Below are 20,897 nucleotides of genomic sequence, written 5' to 3'. Positions count from 1 at the left end.
TTATCTAATAATTAATTGCAGACGTTTGAAATATTGCTTAAAACACCTGGGAGTTTCATAGGTCTGCGATTTAGCATACCAATTTCTCCGTCGGCAGTACAACTCTTTTACAAACTGTATATTTGAAAGTAATTTATAATACACCAGTCTTGAGGATAAAAAATGAAATAAAAAATTTATCTCAACAGGAATAGAAATAAAAATTTAGGCTTTATCATGATGGATTGCAATCCATGAGAAGCATCCCAGTCACCTGGGGCAGGATGATTTATTCATGATTTTCCAAAATCCCTGTTCATCTTATTTGGTGTAGGACTTTCATATCTTACCCTATAGAGTATAGTTGCCGAGCTGTACCAAAGTTTTAAGTTGAAAGTGTAGGGAGTATCATAAGATTATGGTGTTTTATATAATGTGCCTTCCTAGTACCTCCTTGTATCTCGTGGATAATATTAACATAGAAATTATGCCATAGTAATTATGCCATAATATCTAGAGTATTGGGAAGGTGTAGAATTGTTGTGTGAAAGTTGTATGTTTATTGGAGGGGAAACTTACGCAATAAACTTATGGTTGCACTTGGAAAAATGTGTTTCGAGTAGAACTAAGGCAAGGTGCTTTGAGACTGACGTTGTGGAATTTAAAAAACTTCCTTACTCAAGTTTAGGTCTAAAACTTAGTTTTTCCATCCTCACTTATACATGTATTTTGTTACATTTCAAACCAGGTTTTCTACTTCTTCAAACTAAAGCTTAGATGTAAATAAAATCCTAAGCCTTTTAGATGCTAACAATTTAACTTGCGTACAAAAGTTGGACACCGGCGAATTTCGGAGTTTGTGAAATGTGACAAAGTCCTTTTATACTCTATAGCTCCCTCTATAGCAACGTGATGCTATTGCCAAGGCTTACGGTGCCATAATCGAGCTTCCGATTTCGCCAAAGAGGGCTTTCCCGTGCACTGTCGCGAGATCCATATCTCCACAGAAATGGAAACTGGAACTGTATGGCGCGTTAAACGGATGACCTGGGAGGGAAATAAGGAATTTACTATCAATTTGTTTTCCTATTGTGCAAGGAAGGGATGCGACATTTCGAATATGAAATACGGACGCTGATCTATTTCTTTCAAAGCGTCAACCCCATTATGATCAGCTCCATCTTTCCAACTCTTTGTGGAGTTTTAGACCAACTCTTTTTAACACCAAATGCAAATGAAAATAACAGAAAGTAATTCGTCACTTGGGACGTTAATGAAACCCTTTAATTTTAGTGTACTCTAAATAAGTGAAGGATTCATTTCTTGCTCTCTAGCTTCTCTGACTGACTAATCAAAGCTCCAAGTTCTTTTTTATTTTACTTTTAAAATTTAGGCCTTGGTTAATATTATGAGAAATCAACAACATTAAATCTGTAACTTTTGAATGTATTCATTTAGTTAATACGCTAATGGTGGATCATCACGGAAATGGTTTCCTTTAAAGGTAATATAGAAACTAAGCTTCGGCATCTGGTTTTCATTATACATAACACAAACGGAGTTTAGGTTTGGTGCGTTGAATTTACCTGTCAGAACGGAATGCCTTATCCAATCTCTTTGCCTCGTGCTTTGCCTGGCTTTAAAACCCTTTGAATGTAGGTAGTATATTAAAATATAGGCTTAATTATAAATTGATAATTATTGTTTCGGTAAGCACGGATGAGCGCTCGTGCCCTTTCCTGAATGGTTTTAATCATTTTAGAGTTTAGATGCAGCCTGGGTTTCCTTGCAAATTTATGCACCAGAGTTTTCCTTATTACGGTTGATACGGCCGATTTCTACTCATTGTTCTAATATGAATTTATTTCATGTCCCCGTCAGTACTAAACGATAATCTGTTTGCTTTAAAACAGAATTATTTAAATAATTATATGTATATATTCGTGAAAGAATGAAATAAGCCCAATTTAGAGCTTAAACTCAATGGTTTCTGATCCGAGAATCTTTAATAATACGGCAGTTAAACCATAAATTTATCTATACAGCTTAATGAACGTTTTGAAAATGCAGGCTCGGGTTTTAATTTAATTTTATAATTAAAATTCGGGGAAGTATACGGATACCAGCATCGCGATATAATCCACTCTAAACCACTGTATAATTAAATTTCAGTTTTCCTCTTTCTCTTGCATATAAATGAGTAATTGGATTTTCACTGAATTACGATATTATTACGAAAATATTAATATTTAATCAGTCCTTTCATTTATGGTTTTACGTCGTTTTGGTGTAGTTGCCGTTGTAAAACTTGTACCAATGTGAGGGTCAAAGGTCATAGGTGTCAGGAGTGAAAGGTCAGAGGTTGGTTTTAAATATCTATTTAATAATCGGATACACGTGCAATAGATAATTGACGAGCTCGCGCTGAATCAAATTTGGAAATAATAAAGCTCGAGCTGCATGTATATTAAGAATTAATACTTAATTTATAATTTAAATAATTGCAAGGATAATTCAGGATACAGTGGGAATATAAGGTTAAAATGTTAACTTACTAACAATATAATAAGAATAAAATTCAAAATTATTTCTTAGGTTATGTTTTGAAACTATTATTAATTTGTTTTTTATTAAAGACAAAAATAACTTTCCCAGTAAAGATAAATTTGTTTAATCCCGTCATCTTGAAGTTTTTTTAGCTTCCCAGAGTTCACAGCGTCAGGCGTATTTTTTTTTCTATTCCTAAAAATGGTATTCATTTCGTTTTTCCCATGGAGAAAAAGTAGAAACCGCAGCAAAATGTACTTAATGAGATCTTTTTTCCCTTTCAATTGTACGTGCTCCTATTTGCTATTCCTTCTGTAAAAAAGTATTCGACCAAGGCTTAGTGGATTGAATTTTTTTTCTTTGCCCGTAGGTCTCTCCTATCTTTGTAGTAAGCGAAAATCCCTACCATTTCCAGCTACAATTTTTATTTCTCGGAAAAAAGGCGATATTTACAAGTAAAAGTGCATAATATGACGTTTTCCATTTCCAAAACAGATACGTTAAATCTTGTAAATTTCTAACCCTATAATGCGTAAGTCATGGTCTGCTGTAGGGCTTATTTCTGGATTTAAACGTCTAAACGTTTCTTCTTCAAAAAGAAATCAAATGGCGGCGTTTTATTGTGATTTTTACTCTTTAGTGGAGTCGGGTTACCGTTAGAAAAATAAATCTCTGTAGGTTATCATTATTTGTCTTTGCTTAATCCACCACCAGGTGGCGATGCTTTAACTCCCTTCGAATTATACTTATGAAGAGAGTCATACGTCTATGCTTCAGCTTATAGACGTCCATTTCCTTCAGTAACAAATGTAAGGAAGAATAAAAAAAGAAATGTTACAACTTCGCCGCCGCAACTTGATGGAGCTACATGTAGTATTATATAAGAATAGCGTTGTAGTCAAAAATGGGCAGGTGTCAGAAGTTTCCTTTCAGGAGTGTTCATGGCCGACAGTTTCCTTTTCCATCCTGACACGCGGATGTATATAAGGCTTAGTTGTAACAGTAATTCACTGCCAGATATCTTGGCAAGCCATTTTTATACATTAACACGAACCGGATGGACTAGATGTCAGAAAATAACATTTCTTAGACCAAAATGTACTTTCTTTTTCTTGCTACTGACACTGTTACGTATATGCTTCCCATCACTCTAATTACTAAATAAATCTAGGGTTTTTACATTGTTTAAAGATGTGATGAGTAACATGAAAATATCGCCACTGGAACTTGGACTTCATTAGTGTTTTCTTTGTTGAACATTGAAACTTCCGACGGCGTTATGTCGCTTCTAGTTTTCTGGACATTCTACCTCTACTCAAACGTTGGCATTTCCGGCTTTCGGAGTCTGCCCGCACACACTAATCCCAACTTCCTATATAAGGTTTCTTCTTGGGAAGCTATATCGTAACTTAGGCCTTGGCTGCTAGCTTTATCGTTTTTCTTTCCCCCATACCCAACCCACCTTCCTCTCTCTCTCTCTCTCTCTCTCTCGTCTTGTCTCGCTGGCATTTTGCTGGTCCGAGGATTTGTGACAGGAAATTTCTTCGTTCGCTGATTCTGAATAGAGTTTTAGTTCTACAACGGTTCAGAAAGAATGATGGCTTTTGTAGTCGTATGTCAGTTGATACTAAGCCAGGACGGAGTGATATTGTATACTAAATTCCGTATATTGAAAGTAGTCCCTGAAATTTTAGGGTGATATGAAGGTCTTATAGTTCACTTAATAGATATCAGAAACGTGTGAATAAAATTAACTAAATTAGGCTTAGCAAAAACACGTGATTCGCGATAGCAGACTATAAAATAAGGCCGCAATGAATCCCAGTAATAGTTTTATTTCATTTATTATTTCTCTTAAAATATGTTTTTAAACTTTTTGGGTGAAGCCATCTTATAGGCTGAAACTGTCTAATGCATTTTCAACCAGCCCCTGTAAATATGCGCGACCGCAATGCATCCATGTATTAATTCACCAAACTTCAATTTGCGATGTAAAACGTTTATAATTCGCTTAGTTTAAGTTAAAAATAATAAAATAGTTTAATAATGCTCTCACCCTAACCCGTTGAACCCTCATGATAAATACTGAGCCATTTGATTAGAACTTTCTTCAAAACCCACCTTCTAGAAAAGGAGTGAAATAATTTAAGAAAAATGCCACACTCGGTTTAACCTTGGTTATTTGTTAAGAATTTTAAACCACACCTGAATACAATAAATGTTTATAGTAAAATAAAAAGCCACCGTTAGTTTTTAATATAAAATAGGCGTGATGGAGTTCAAGACGCTTTAGGTGTAACGGTTACACATATTCGTATTTTTCTTTACTTATAACTGGAAATAAATTTACCCATCTTCTGAATATTATTGGAAATCTTGTGAGTCGAAAATTGGAATATTGGAGAAAGTGTTTTGATCCATTTTTCCTAAGGTAACTCTTTGCCTTGGGTTCCTAAAGCCTTGCCCCACTTCTTGAAATACACGTCTCTTTGGATCAAATATAGACAAAAAGTTAGCTATATTGCGAAATAGACAGAAAAGCTGCATGGGTTTATACCATTGCCAATATTCAGAAGATCGGCTTATAGAACCTTAGAGCAATTAATTAAGTAGACCTCATTGGATAGAAGCGATACTTTATTAGTTTATCAACCTTATATTTTTATCTTCAGGTAACTTAGTTCCAGGTGCGCAAAAATCCTCCTAAAGCTCATCTCCCATTTTTCTTTACTCCAAGGCATATAGAAGAGTTAGAATCCTCATTTTGGCTTCCGCTAGCGAGTCGGAATTTGCTTGGAAATCCTTCCCCGAGGAAATGATAAAGGCGTACTTCCGCCTGGGTCCTTCCCTATACTTTCCACCGAATCCCTAAGGATCTAACCTGGCGCGATCTACTTTGCCACTAGAGTTAAACTTGGAGATTGAGTAGGCGAGAGATTCCGCCGGAAACTGGATAAAATTTTCTCGCTACGATAACGCTCATCAAAACACCTGTCTGTCTACATTATAGAGTTCAGTCGGCTACTGAAATTCGTTTGCATTGTTAGAAAAATAAATTCAAATGTAACTAACACAGATAGGGTACCAAGTAAAATAATATGGATACCACTGAAGTCTAAGAGCCTAAATTCACCCTAAACCTTAACATATGTCTTTTTTCCCTTACTTAAAAAAATAAAATAAAATACTTATTGAAACTTCAAAAGTTAATCATTGGATAGTTACGCATTAATTTAAAAGTATTTCATAACTTAACTTCACCGTAAATTTTTAGTAAATCTAGTTTCAAAAATAACAAAATCACCATGCTTTTTCTATGAGAAGCTAAGCCTAACTGAGTTATTTTTTTTTATTTTCCAGTTTATTGCGAAATTACCATAGCACGGTTCGTAAGCGGGTAAATTAGAACTGATGTAGATAAATCAGATTTTTATATTGAGATATTTTTCCTTTGGGACTAGAAATGTATGGGTAGAAAATCATGCCATATTCGATCTGTTCAGAGTGGTTCCATATAGAAGCTTGTTCTGGAATCCATCTTGTTACTCTGTGCTTCTCCAGTTATTTTTTTTCTTCTCTCTGTAGAGTCACTAGTAATTCGTAAAGGGTTGAGCCCCGGGGAATATACAAGGTTTTTCTTCAAATTTTCTTTTTCTGACCTCAGACATCAGTCGTATACTGTGTTATCCGCCTTTTCTCCGCCAATTACTCGTTCGCTTTTCGTTTCGCGGGATCTCTAGAAAAATCACGTTCGATTCTAGAGAAAACCTCCCAGGTAATAAGAAAATATGTCGTGAGGTTTCTATAATAACTTTCGAGATTCGGTTTTCCTTTGACTATCTTTAATCAAGGTAGAGTTTTAAAGTTTATCCATGCAGAAATTATTAAAACTTGTAATTTTGCTGAATGGGCTTGGTAATTATAAAGGAAAATACTGGATTTTTCCGAAAGACTTGTAAGAATTAAAGAGGGATGTTCTTTGGGCAATTTTGAGTTAAAAAGGTTCTATGACATTTTTCCGTCTGGGCCACCGTTTTTAAGTAATAATTTTAAATGGTTTATGGATCCCATAAATTTAATTTAAACACTAAATCTTAACTTGAAAACGGTGGCTCTCTTAATCCGATAGGGTAGATATTCCTTATTTTTGTTTATTAATATTTAGTTCCGGCACTTTCTAACTGCGAGTTTTGTCTTAGATTTGTAGCTATTTGAGTTCCAGCAGACTGTAAATACACTAGAGTATCTAGCATCTCGGTTCTGTGAGTGAGAAAGGGAAATACAGAAGAATAAAAAATATATAAAAATTCGGAAGTGATGAAGATTAAACTTCCGAATATTTAAATAAATTCTCTTGAGGTTTGGGAAAGGGAAATCTGTGAAGGAGGTTCCGCGCATACCAGAGTAATTCTGAATTTTTAAAGGAAGGCAAACGGAATGATTTATAGTCATTTACTAAAGCGCAAAAACCTCTATGAAAAGGTAAATTCAGAGAGAAGAAAAATATTAGAAGTAATATCTAACAAAATTGAAAATCCCGCCCAAAAAGAAATTACAGCTTTCGTGAACTTCATAATTTGAGTCGTGAGCTGGTTCAAACTAAATATTATCATAAGTTCATAAAGCATATGTTCCATAAGTTTGTCACTGGTTACTGAGAGCTTGTCATGAAGTGACGTAGGTCATAGATTCTCGTAAAGCGAAGCTTGGTGAGGCGCTGTCAAAAGCTTAGTAATGCAGACTAAATAGGAAGATGGGCTGCAAAATTAACCCAGTGTAGTCAATTCCCGCTTGTCGTTCTCGAACTAGCTCGAGCTGTAAGTCTCTAGCATTACGAACTTGTATGTGTAGTATCATACTTATGGAATATATCTTATAAACTTATGATATTATTATACAGAAATGAGCTCAAAAACTTCTCGGTTAAAGTTTACTAAAAATATCAAGTTGGAGAAGGTAACCTAACATATTTCTAAAACTGTTACCCTAGCTTCTCCTTCGAGTTAATTTCCTTCCATTATGATCTATTCCATGACCTTTCTCTGGGCTTACACCCTTATATAACCTTTAGCATTCTTGCGGAGAGAAAAAAGAAATGAAATGGGCAATCGTTTTGAAATCCATAAAGAAAGAACGCCTCTAAAGTGGGAGAACTTTTTGAAACCAAAAGAGAGAGAGAGAGAGAGAGAGAAAAGGGGTGTAACGGTCGGTCTGAAAAGAATGCATAGCATCACGGTCCCTATCTGCTTCGCTGCGTATCTGAATCATTTCTCTTTCCATAGACCATTTCGATTCAAATTCACGAGGTGAATCGAACGGCCTTTGACTATTATGCGAAAGGCTGTTTAGACAAAGCTAGTAATTCCGTATCTCTCGCTGTGTTCGAAATGGTTCACGTGTTCTTTCTTCTTTTCCTCGTCTCGTGCGCGTCTCCGTTCAATTCTTTATCTTCTTTTCGCGTGAATGATATTAAGATTTCGTTTCTTGCAAAGTCGACATGACTCTTAGCTGCCGCCGCCATATTCTTTCGTATTTCGTTAAAAAAAGATGGTATTCTTACGAACCTATTGACCCCTGACCTCATTTTTAGCATATTTCGAAATTGGAAGAAACTGTTGGTTCACTAAATATAAAACGCACAAAGCGTAATTGTGCTGGCAAGGCTTAGGTATGAGATTCTCTATAGGGGATAGTCGTTAGTTGTTGCTTGAGATGAAACAAAACTTCAAAAGATTTCGCATGGTACCTGTAAACCATCTACGACTGAAAGAGAGGCGTGGCTAACTTAGAGAACTTCTAAGCCTTATTATACGATTAATTTATTAAAAGCCTTAGTCACAAGTGAGGCTTAACATTTTCCTTGGACCAAGGCTTAAGTCCCAAATGATGGTATACAGAGTTATCTTTCGTATATTTGATATTATCTAGCTATAGCCAAGGCTTAGAGAAAGGTTTATACATACTTGAATGCCTTCACTTTTACGGCTGTGTAGTGAAAATTGATAAAGTAATATAATTTAGACTAGGGAACTTTAATTAGAAATTGCCCTGGGGGGTTTTCCCCCTTCTCTATATCTCTCTTAAGTTTCTATTATCGATAAAGCTTTAGAAAAATTCGGGGTTAAATCCCGAGGATTATAAATCCCCTGTTTCTATACTTGGAGTCGAGGGTTTGCGGAAATTAGAATGAACTGTGTTCTGACTGACCTAATGAAGTTTACCGACATATTAGCGAGCTTGCCATTGAAACCGAAATGTTTTCTGGTCTTTTATGGGCTACTCGTTAAAATAACTAAATATTTTTAAACGTAATTTGCCAAAAGGAAAATGTCATAGAATTTTATTTATTTTTAAATAATAAGGTGAGATATGGGGTTTTCAATGGGACACATGAAATTTAGCAGAATCTATTTACCACCTTTACGGCGTACCCCTTATGATAATACCCCAAGACAAAACATTTCACGTTGTAATTGGTTGGACTTTGGGCTGTGTTTACCCAAGAATTGGGAAGGTTTCCTTAATTATCTGTGGTATTCAAATCGTACTACACAATTTTTCGCGATCCCACGAAGTGAATAAAATTATTAGGTTGACTAGGTCTTCTTCTAACAGAGTCTTGTCTGTAAACCCCAACGTTGTTTTCTTTTGTGCTTCTTCTCCATTTCCCTAATGCTTGCTGGATTGCTAATTGCGTTTGTTGCACAGCTTGCCTCTTTCTGTTTATTAAAGGGTAGTAGATGAAGTACCCGAGTTATCATTCGTTCAATGTCAATGTGAGAACTCATTTAATATCTCAGAACGTTCAAAGTTAGAATAAAACTATAGTGTGTACATTCTTCTCATGTTTTCCTTGGATATTCCTGGTTCTTTCATGCCTCGCCGACAATATTCTCAAATATTATAAGAGTTTTTGTTCAACTCATGCTATAATATTTCCCTTTTTTCGTGTGCAAAAGTGTAATACATAAATAAGTATTGTAACGATGTGTTTCTGTTATGGAAGACAAGAGTGATTAAGTTAATTGACTGGAGAATACCTGTATGATTAGGCCTACCTTATGAAAATATACATTCATATATTAAAGGAATAGCGATGTGATTTAAAAATTATCTCAAATCTAAAGAAAACCTTACTTTTTTGAGAGTTTAAACTCTTCTGATTCCAAAAATATGCTTGATAAATATTTAAATTTGAGGGAAAACACAGAAAAAACACTTCAAACATTTGAAATTTGGGGCAAAAGCAAATTTGCGGAGAAGATTTTTGGCGGGTTTTTCTCCTTGATACGTCACTCACGGCATCTCGCGGGAAAGACAAGCGCGAGCGCACGAGACTCCCGAGTCTACTAATGCCGCGCGAATCTGAATAAAATAGGCTTAACAAGGCGCGGCGACACTAACAGGCGTCACGTGAGCGATATCTAGAGAGAAAATTTCTCCTTACTACGTCATCAAACGAAACAAAATTTTAACTAAGCCTTTTCCAAACACAATACTTGGATTGCAATTTTCTAAATTGCTACGAAACCAAATAAAAAAGTAAACATATCATAATAAACTAGATTTTTCAAGCATTTTTTTCGCATATTAAGTTTGTGGATGACGGAAATTATGTCACTAACACTTTAAATTGCGTTTTCTTCTCTAATTATTCAAAAGCAATAATTAAAACAAATTAGCATAAATTAGCTTCTAAGCCCATTCAGATCATTCGAGGACCTAATAATGTTATCATGACCTTTAAGAATGACCTCTGGTATACAAATAAGAACGTAGAATCCTCAACTCCTCCAAACTTAACTCAAAGACGATAGATAATCTATATAAACAGGGTCAAACCGCAATCTGCATTTGGCGTGTATGCGTAGGATGGGACCGGATTAGGCTTAGCACTCACAGACGCGTCATTAGCCTCGTAAAGCGAAAGGGAGGCTGATGATAAGCGTCGAACTTGTTTAGATTTCGTTCAGATCGTTGTGGGGCCCGGCAAGAGAGCGCTAGACTAATATTTGACTTTGGTGTGTTTCGAGAAGTTTGTTTATTGGGCACTGTATTAATATGGTCACGGTTCGCCAAATCAACACGAGAGAAGGCTTATATCTTTATTAAACCAGAATATTGTTGGGTAAAAATAAAGTAAACAAAACTTGGAATTCGGTGGCCTTCCTAAGCCATTTTAACTAGAGAACCTTTTTTTATTATTTATTTACCAAGTCATGGCTTTTTGAAATTCCTTGGTCTTGCTTGCTTTATGCCTAACGAACTTCTAGTTACACTCTTTTAAGCCTTTTTGTTTAAATATATTTTTTAATGTATCAGGTTTTAAAATAGTACCAGAAATTTCATTTAGAAGTAAACAAAACTTGAAATTCGTTGACCTTAACTTAAGCGTAACGAATTCCTGGTTAAGGATTTTTAAGCCTTGGCGTTTTTGAAATATATAGTTTAAATGTACGAAAAAAAACCATGATAAAAAATTCTTTGTTTTCTCTGGGTATCCTATCATGAAAATCAAATATTTAAATTGGGGAAGACTGAACTCACCGTCTAGGCAATTTATCTTTCTTATTTTTCAAGTACTTTTTTTATTTTGTGAAAGCGGATTTAAGAAAATTGACGACCAGAAAAAAAGAATCGTAACCCCTAAATTCAAATTCATCCGCAGTTCAAATATCAAATGTAAATACTGGACGAAAGAGATTCTAAGATTTGTTATTAAAATCAAAAAAAAAGATAATTGATACAAAATTTGATTAAGAATTTTTCCTAGGCTTAGAGCAAGGAAAGTTTACATATCTTCAAACCAAGAGCCGGTATTTTAAACTATTAAATTTAATATAACCTATATGAAAAATTAATCATAATATACAAACAAATCGTAGTGCCAGCAAATATTTACCGCGAACAACAATATGTTTCTTGCATCCACTATAAACCAATCCTGACATTTATGTGAAATATTACACGCGGATATTTGGCAAAAGTCACTATAAAACCTTGTATATTTATTTATAAAAGTCCTCAATTTTTAGTATCGGAATATTTAGATTCTCAGGCTTTAAAGGGACTGAATTCCAATATAAAGAATGAGTATTTTAGGGTCTATTAAAATTGCAAATCTCTATTCCATAGATCTATATAATATTCCCAAGAAATAATTTTCTTTTTGTACCTATATATATATATATATATTTTTGCTTGGTTGGAAAAGAAACCATTTTTTGCGGTTCGCCATAAGTGAAATTTTATGCTCAACACAACATTACGATAGGTTTTTTTTTATCTTATTTCTTCTTTCGCGTTGGAATATATCCATAAATGATGTTTAGAATCGGATTTTTTTTCCGCTACACTAAAAGACTATTCAATAGACCCAAGAACAGGACCATAAATCTTGCGAAAGATTATTTTGGTCATCTTTCCAGTATCAAACGAAATAGGGTTTGGTATAAGACCAGGGCGTGAAAGAAAAATAGAAAAACTGAAATCGTAACATTTTGATGCGATTTCTCGTATTTTTGGGGAAAAAATTCTATCCAGGAGTTAGCTATTGGACTAATGGTGTCCTAAATCACCAATAAATGTCCTTTCGATTCAATTCAGGAGCTTATTATTTGACCGAGGCTTAGCGAATTTTCTATACTACCTAAAACGCGATGGAATGGAAGATAATAATAAATTTTAAAAGTGTGTCACATTTTTATCTCGAGGGGATAATCACTCTTATATTTCACGAATGACTTCATCATCTTTTCTTTTTTTGAAATGCAAGGTTAATCGAGAAACAGGCAAGAATTAAATGGCAACGTTTCCTAGTAAGGTATAAACTCTGGTTCTAGCGAAAACCTGACGTAATTGTCACTTTGTACAGTCATATTATAAAATATTCAAATTTATATACAATTATCATATTTAATTATTCCAAATGTAAAGATGGAAAGTCTTCCTTTCTCTATTAACATAACACTGCAATTCAAACGTATGGGTCTCCCGTAAGGGCTGATAGTCTCGGCATTGTCCATGCGCGACAAAATTAAAATAAATGATGCGCCATCTCCGTTGAAACGTTTCCAGAACGCTTATAACGATTTCCTTCTATTTTTGGGGCTTTGGGTAGAGGTGAGATCGCAGTAGACTATAATTTCTGCCACCAGGTGACACCCCTTTTCTAGAAATACATCACTAGAAACACCTCTCGTGTGTGTATCAAACAACCTTCGACCTATACTTACATAAAATATTACAGCCTTATGATATTAATTCAACCACCGATCTAAAACAGAGTCATAATGGAACGAAGGTTCATAAATTAGCTATTAGCTAAATAATAAAGTATAGTATACCGAGTTTATTAATGAATCTTTGATGTCACCCCTATACCGGCATAGCTATGGTAATATCATCAACTTTCTATTTCGATACCCTTAAAGTGGGGGGAGGCAATATTAGCGTATAAAATGAAAGTCTTTAATTTCCATAACTGTACTATTAATTTAAAAACTCATTTCTGCACGAGATATTTTAGTTGGGCCTTTTTTTATATAAACAGCTCGTGAGCTTCCTAGAAAAACTATATAAGGCTTTTATCGTTTAAGTTTTTTTTTTCAGTTTATAACACGCGGTACTGAAAGAGAGAAAGCTATTCCAAACATCTGCCTTGGGTTATCTAGTATCATGGACTGTATATTTATATAAAAAGGGACAGGCTGTAAATTAACGCCTAGATCCTAATCTTGCCTTGCAAGTGTTGTATTAACGCAGTTTTCCCGTCCGCTATATGGTCTATAAGGTTCTTGAAAGTACCGTTTATTTCATTTCTTAACTCATAAACAAGTTGCTAAAGTGGAAAAACACCCCACCCTTTATAAAGTGCAGGCAGTAATTTAGTTTAAATATTAAAAATATGAAGTATAATACTATACCCTTAACTTAAGGAAGCGGCTGTTCAATTCTTATGACTTAGTCCTTGCTTAAAGACAGTATTTTTCAAAGAGTGTGCGGTTGAACTGGAATGTCCTGAAATCTAAGGATTACTTAACGGGGACCAAAATTGTGCCTAAGAAAAAAGAACCTAAGACTAAACCGTCTTGTTCTTTTATTAAAGCTACTTCACGAAGACATTAAGGCAGACTTAGAACATTGGTACATACTCGCGAAAAGCGATTCTGTTTTTTTTTTCTCAAAAAAGGGTTACTTAAAATGCATTTCAAGTATCGACCTATCTCGTTTTAGCAACATATTTTTAATGACAGAATAAACGTATCTTAATATTTTATCAAAAGATTTTTTCCCACGGTACGACTAGACTAAATATTTGGATCGTTTAAGTAGCCCTTTAAAATGTTACGGTCGTGAAGCCCCTCGCCCGAAAATCCTAGCGCCAAATGAGATTATTTCCTTATTCTTTGCCGAAAAGAGCTGTATAGAAGGAAAAGAGTTAGAGGGGAGAGGACAGTATTAGGGTATGTGTTGGCTAAATCCGCATAGCATTTTGGATCTACTTTCGCTCGCTAGACCTTGGAATAGACCCATAATGGCGACGTCTGAAATATTTATCAAGAACTCTTATATACCTACTAGAATCTTACCCCTTTTGGGGATTTTTTTCTTCTTTCTTACTATGCTTTGGAAAATATGGGATTTGAATAAAGAGAGGGGCTACCAATGAGAGAGAAAAGAGGAAAAACTTGTGTACTGTTTGAGCGAGCACCTTAACGAAAATTTCTAATTTGCATTTTATGATTTATCGGATATTTATTTATTCTCATGATTCGGTTAGAGTCGTAACGCAGAATAGAATTTGTAAATATTGGCTCTACTTAGCTAAAAATACCTATCAGCTTTGCCTTGATTAAAACATGGCCACCTCTTCTTTCCTTTGACAACAAAAGATGGGCCTGGACTAAGACGTTCACCTAATTCAACCAATTATTCATTCCTTCTTCTCTTAATTAAATAAATTCCTGCTTTTATGGAAAGTACGTTATCCGAATAAAGAATGAATTCTGATATTAATTAATATTTTATTGAGCCATATAATTAATTATTCGTTTCGACCTTTAGCACGTTACGTGTCGCCATTTTGTCAACCTATTCCACAAGGGACACTCGGTGTTACGTTTCAATTCTTCCTTTTCATTTTATTTCACACAAAAATAACGTTAAATAAGATACTTTTAAAATTGGTTCCCGAAACCAAAACGAAAACTATCGTAAAAGAATTGGAAAAGTAAGAAGATTTCCCGGAACCCAAACGATTTTTAGTTCTTTTCGTCTTTAAGATCTGTTTTAATGCCTTTTCACGCTCGAGTCGCTTTCTTAATGCTTCTTCTAGATTTCAACACCTCATTCCCATTGCGTACCTCTTTATTCTTCCAACTCTATACATTATTTTTCTCTCAACCGAATAAAACCATAGTAGACTATTTATTTTCATAGGGACAAGATAGTAAAATATGCCAAATGATAATTTGTTTCGCAATATTCGCTAAAATTTAGACGCAAATACGTCACGTGATTGTCACGTATCAAATATCAGGTTTTTCTTTAGACTTTGCGATTTCAAACCATCACGTCATTAGACTTCGAAATTGAGTTGTAATATAATATCATAGAGAAGATACCAGCAATTAGCTTACTGGATTCTAAGCCTTGGGCTTTAGTGTGAAACGGATAAGGAAAAATCCGTCATGTGGTACTAGGCATCCAACAGAATTTAAAACTCAACTGTCGTCTGCTTCACAGATAGACCCAACGCTTAAGCTCTGGTAAGTTGGGATATTTTTAAAAATTGATTTGTAAGAAGTAGCTTTATCCGACAGTTACATTTAGGTCTGCCATTTTCCAAGATGGCCGCGGATTAAAACAGTCTTTCTTACTGAGTACCTACTAGCAAAGACTAACGTGCCTTCGAAAATACAGTTTGGATTGGGCTTTTTAGCGTTGACAATTAGTCAATACACTTATCCGACTACCTACTTCCGTGTGACAATTTATTTGTCTCGCTTCGTTTTAAAAGCCTGTAGAGAGAGAGAGAGAGGAGATACGTTGGTTCAAATTGTGTTCGAACACGGGTGTAGGTGAACCATTGGGGAATTGAAAGCAAGAAATGTATCTAACGATTTCGGCTAGCGTTAAGAGCTTTTTTTATGTTTTCGTAAAATGATTTATGTATGAAGTTTGTGGACGCGGAACGACGTATTTTTAAACCCTTTTCTCCATTTTAAATTTCCCCTTCCTCTTTTTAAACGTCGACTAAAAAAAATCATCCTCCACATGTTCCGAATTAGTTTTTCATATTTATGATCTTGAAGACATCTTTATTTATTTCTTTTAAAAGAAAGTAGGCCAATTCGTTTCTTTGATAACTTCTTACATTTTCAATTATGTTTTATTTTTATACCTCTCACGTCAAAAACACTTGGGAAATTAGAAACTTTTCATTAAAGGGAGTATCAAGTATATGGATTTAGACTACCTATTCCCTTTAATGGTTGTGAATTTATTTCTTAGCCTTGGATATGTTTAGGTCTGTTTTTATATCAGTGCTAATAATTTTTCGTACAAATTTAACAATTAAGGGCATTTTAGAGAGCGTTAAATTTAACCCAATTACATTAAAATCGACTCACAATTAATTAATATGTTCAAATTAGAAAAAATAAGTTGATTGTTATATGATTTCAAATTTATTTGAACACTTACGCATAAACTTGTAAAATAAATTACATCTAATGACGTCAAGGCCGTGAAGAGAGCCAACTTTGGCAACATTAAAATCACGCGCCGGTTTGCATATATTACGTCAAAATTACGTCACACTACATAAAAATTGTCATTATTCCGATTCTGGCTCGATTTTCGTGTTATTGATATAATTTTGAAGCTCTTTTTGACTTCTACAAAAATATGGTGTCTATTTTTTAAGTATAAAATGAAACATATGTACTCACCGATTTTAACTTTATTGAAGTACTTTGTTGTCCGTTGCCCATTGGCGTTAGTCCACATAACAATGAATATAAATACAGTCAAATACCCGAAAATCTTCCCTAAGAATGTCCCCATCACGTTCCTGGCGGTACTGATTGTCCTGGTACTCATATTTCGGAACTAAAACCAAACGACGGTCCAACCCGTGTCCCGTACTTTGCGTACACTTTTAATTATAATGTTTTTGATTAACAAATTCTGTACCTTTTCTTTCAATTAACCGGGCAATGTAAGGATACCGTACCGCGAATACACGCGCCCGGTGTACGTACAATTTAGCCGAGTCCTAACGCACATGGTCGGGCTTCTTGTACCAAGAGACGCGCGATAGCTCCCGCTGATCCTGCTCCTTCAGATCGCGAACTTCTCTCTCGGACTCCAGGTTTTCCGGAGGATGCCTTCGTAGATGGGAGAGATGTTAGGGGGATGCCTTACTGGGAAAGGTTCTCCCAAAACGGTGGGTGTCAAGTCCTAGATGGCGTTACTCAAAGGCTTCCCTAAAACTCTTTTTAAGAATTTATATTTACCATATCGTGGATTATGTTTTGAAGATGTATGGGAGCGGAAATAAATTCAAAATAATCTTACGTATTTCCGGTTCGGAAGTAAACGCCACCATTTGAATACAGGGAGACTCTATAGTTGGAGTCGAGTCTTCTATTTTTTTGTGAAAGGGCCATTGAAGTAAAAGTAAAACGCTATTATTCGGTGTTATGTGTTGGAAGAGGTAGCTTGTCATGTGATAATGCATTTAACCAGGAAGACACTTTTATGGTCGTGTTTGAAGGGTTAACAATGATAATCAGGGAAGGAGGAAGCTAAATTAATTTTGACTCTCACAATGACTCCCCATATAGAGTATTCCTGCTTCAATACTACCTAGATAATGGAGTCCATAATTAAATTTTCGTAAAATTTAATTATAAATATATTGTTATTTCAGAATTCTAACAAAAAAAAGATTGTACTTTAATTGAAATTTCAATACACAACAGAAACACTTCTGAAGCTGATATTGATTGTGAAAATTAACAATATTCAAGTAAAACCTTTATTACTAGCTTTCCATCTTGTTTATTATAGATAATATGAAGTTGAAAAAAAAAAGAATACAAAAGTAAAAACAACACTCACACAGAAACTAGCCCAAGAGCGAAAAAACTACTTTTTCTGTTTTTCTCCCTGGTGTTTTAGCGCCTCTTACTTTAAGATGTTTTTCCAAGGAAATATCTTGACTCTCTGTTAGATGATTTGTTGGAGAGGTAGGGAAATCGCTTTTAATACCCGCCTGTTTCTGGAGAATAGATTTTACTCAACTTCTTAAATCTCTTCTCCGTTTTGTGACGGTTTTCCGTCGGAAGTTTGGAGGAATTTTGAAGGAAGGTTCTTGCCAAATAGAGACAGAGTGTGTAGACAATTACGGCGTGATTTTTTTTTTTTCTTTATTTGCGACCAATAGGAATAGAATTTTTTATTGAAAACTGAGTCAGTGGGCCGTTTCAAATAATAATTTGTATGAGAAACTGATTAAGTGTAATGTCGCACTTGTGGTTTCTATGTTACTTATTAATTGACTGTAAAAATACCAGAGCTTCATTTTAGAAAACTTTAAAAACAAATTTAAAGCATCAATTCTTTATTAGGATTTCTCTTGAAAACATAAGCCCTCATTAAGTTTTAACCCATTTGGAGTAATTAAAGGATTTTAAGCTGATTATATATTTACTGAAACGTCCCTCCTTAATTACTAAAGCTCTTAGAAGAATTTTAAGTTTTTAAAAGGCCCTATAGCTCTTTTCTTTTAAATGTAAGTAAGCTAACGATTTTTATGTCGAAGCCTTAATTACCTATCGCAACTTCAATTTAAAATTGAAACTCCTTAAAGTCGGCTTTATTTGTACGTAGCTGTATTGAGGGTTAAACATTTCTACAGGGGCTATGGGAAATAACATAGAGAAACGACCGCCTGGTGGGACGCTTCTCCTTTAAACGTACAAAATGCATAGTTCACTGTACTTCTCCAAACAAAATGTTGATAATCACGTTACACATCGACGTGACCGTTATGACGTCATAACAAACGATGGACTGAGTGTTTCTGTTATATATTAACGAAATTAAATAAGTACTTAAATCAATTTTAATATTTTCAAGTATTTTAAAACATTTATCAAAACATTGCGAAAGTCCAAATTAAACCTCTGATGTCCCTTAAAATAAAAATTACGTTTAATCTTCTTACATATAAGCATTGACCTATATATATTATTTTTACCATTCGAGTATTTTTAAAAAACTATGTATATACGATAGGTTAGATATTCTACAATACGTTTTAAATGAACTATTTCTCATTTTATTTGGTTATGTGTTGAAACAAACCAACCATTACTATTAATATAGTTAATTATTGCTTTGAAACAGTACCGTACTTGAACTACAAGTATTTCTTTTTAGGTACCACCGTATCTAGATGTCGCTTTTAGCTGATATTCGAACCGGGGGATTGAAATACCAATCAATGGCTACGATACAAGATTGTAAACTGAGTGAGTCTATACTGACCTCAATCTTATCCTTATATCTCTCTAGTGGAATCCAAATCCAACTCCCTATGAATGTGGTAAACAGTATATATGTATAGGTACTAGAAGACGTGATTTCCTAGGCTATGATCTTCTGCTCAAATTTCTAATTACGTATTCCTATTTCGTATCGTACTCGATTTCGCCACATTTGGGATCGGATTTCTCGCCTAAATTGGAAATTTCAAACTCGTGTTGTTGTTAGATAGGTGTTCTTCGTATTCCCAAGGTCCCAGTTGAATTGAGTGTATAGATACGGACCAATGATCATAGATATATCCCGAACTTATCGTTGCAGAGCGAGATGATAGGAATATCCAAATTTTAGTGATTTTTGAAAGTAGATATCATATGAAGTGAAATAATTTGGGTTTTGAAAGGTGTCAGGGTTTAAAAAGTTCAGTAGGTTTCGGAGGTTCAAATTAGGGATAAAAAATGTCAGGGAAACTTTCCTGAAGTCGTTCAAAATGGGCCTATTATTTCTTCAATAGGAGTTTGAAATTAGTTACGTTTAAAAACTATAAATGAAATCTCAACATACTGCGAAATTTGTTACTGCGAGATTTACTAAAGAGCGATGAAAGTTGAAAATAGACGTAATTAAGCATGGACATTTGAGATTAGGGAGAAATTTGGAAATAAGTCTTACTAAAGAGCAGGGAAATTTGAAAATAGACGTAAATAAATGCGGGAAATTCGAGATTAGGCCTATAAGAACTGTAACGAAAAAAAGAATGGAATTTCAAAACTGGTATACGAAAAATCAAGAAACCAAGGTATCTCATATAGAACTTGAGTTCAAACCGCAATTTCCAGATGACGCTGCAATCCCAAACTTTCCACCCATATAATCATCTTGTATCGTTTTCCTCGTACTTAAACTTCCTCCCAATTTTATTAGCGAGCTAGTCCACAAATTAGTTCTCCAGAGAGGAATCTGTATTAAAGAGTAGAAGATTCTTCCTTTTGTAGATCTCGACCTAAATTTAACAACAATCCCAATTCCACTCTTACGGTGTACGTATTCTCCCTGTATTTCCATTCACATTCTATATAATAAATGAAGGCTGGAAAAGTAAACGCGTAACACTGTCTACTTATAAAGGATCTCTTTACTTTAGCTATAATTCCGAGAAAACCAATGTAGTAGCGACATATATATAGGTAAACCCAAGCACCTTGCCGAACAAGCAATCAACTCTATACAAAGTTTGTTATAACACAAGAAAAAGAAAAAAAACATCCCCCAAAGAAAAAGAACGTGTAAAGAAAACTAAAGAAAATTGGACCTAATAACACCTTGAACTAATTATTCTTCTTTGGTAAGGAATTAAGGCCATATAGACTATTAAATGCTTCACCAGGACGGCATGGTTTTATAATTTAGTATCAGCCAGATTTTGTAAGGATTTTCACTGTAATTTCGAAATAATTTAAAAGTTTTATTATTGACTAAATTTTCTTTACATTTGTAAAGAAAGAAAAAAAAAAAGAATTTGTCGTACCGTATTATATAAGTAAATTAACTGGCTTACAAGTTACAATTTGACCCTGTGCCAACAGGTGTAGGCCTATAGTAGGCTATCTTGAACTGCAGCTGATTTGAGAAACAATTGCTCAGAATATATGAATATATAAATATTATTTTACTTGTGGAACCAGTAATTCTGTAATTCAGTATTTCTATAGAATATTTAGTAAATAAGTTTTTAAAGTTAATAACTTTGATTAAGAAGTTTCCATTAAAGGGGGCTGAAGAAAATTCCACCCTCCCTCTCTCTCACACACACA

At 34.5% G+C, this 20,897-nt stretch overlaps 1 protein-coding gene across 2 annotated transcripts in view; it reads right to left on the bottom strand.

Annotated features, from left to right (window-relative positions):
- Positions 1-16,983, bottom strand: part of LOC149704959 (glutamate receptor ionotropic, kainate 2-like) — a 60,311-nt gene extending 43,328 nt beyond the window's left edge. For both annotated transcript variants that reach the window (XM_089865094.1, XM_089865095.1), the window contains exon 1: positions 16,482-16,983. In XM_089865094.1, coding sequence (XP_089721220.1) covers positions 16,482-16,632 — 151 coding nt within the window. In that variant the 5' untranslated portion in view covers positions 16,633-16,983. The remainder of the gene's footprint in view (positions 1-16,481) is intronic.
- Positions 16,984-20,897: the final 3,914 nt, after the last annotated feature.

Source organism: Phalangium opilio, unplaced genomic scaffold, assembly GCF_054372755.1.
Source record: "Phalangium opilio isolate 3A_F unplaced genomic scaffold, DU_Popi_V2 ptg000014l_1, whole genome shotgun sequence".
NCBI lineage: Eukaryota > Metazoa > Arthropoda > Arachnida > Opiliones > Phalangiidae > Phalangium > Phalangium opilio.
Note: the sequence above shows the minus strand (reverse complement) of the source record. Positions and strands in the feature narration are given on the sequence as shown.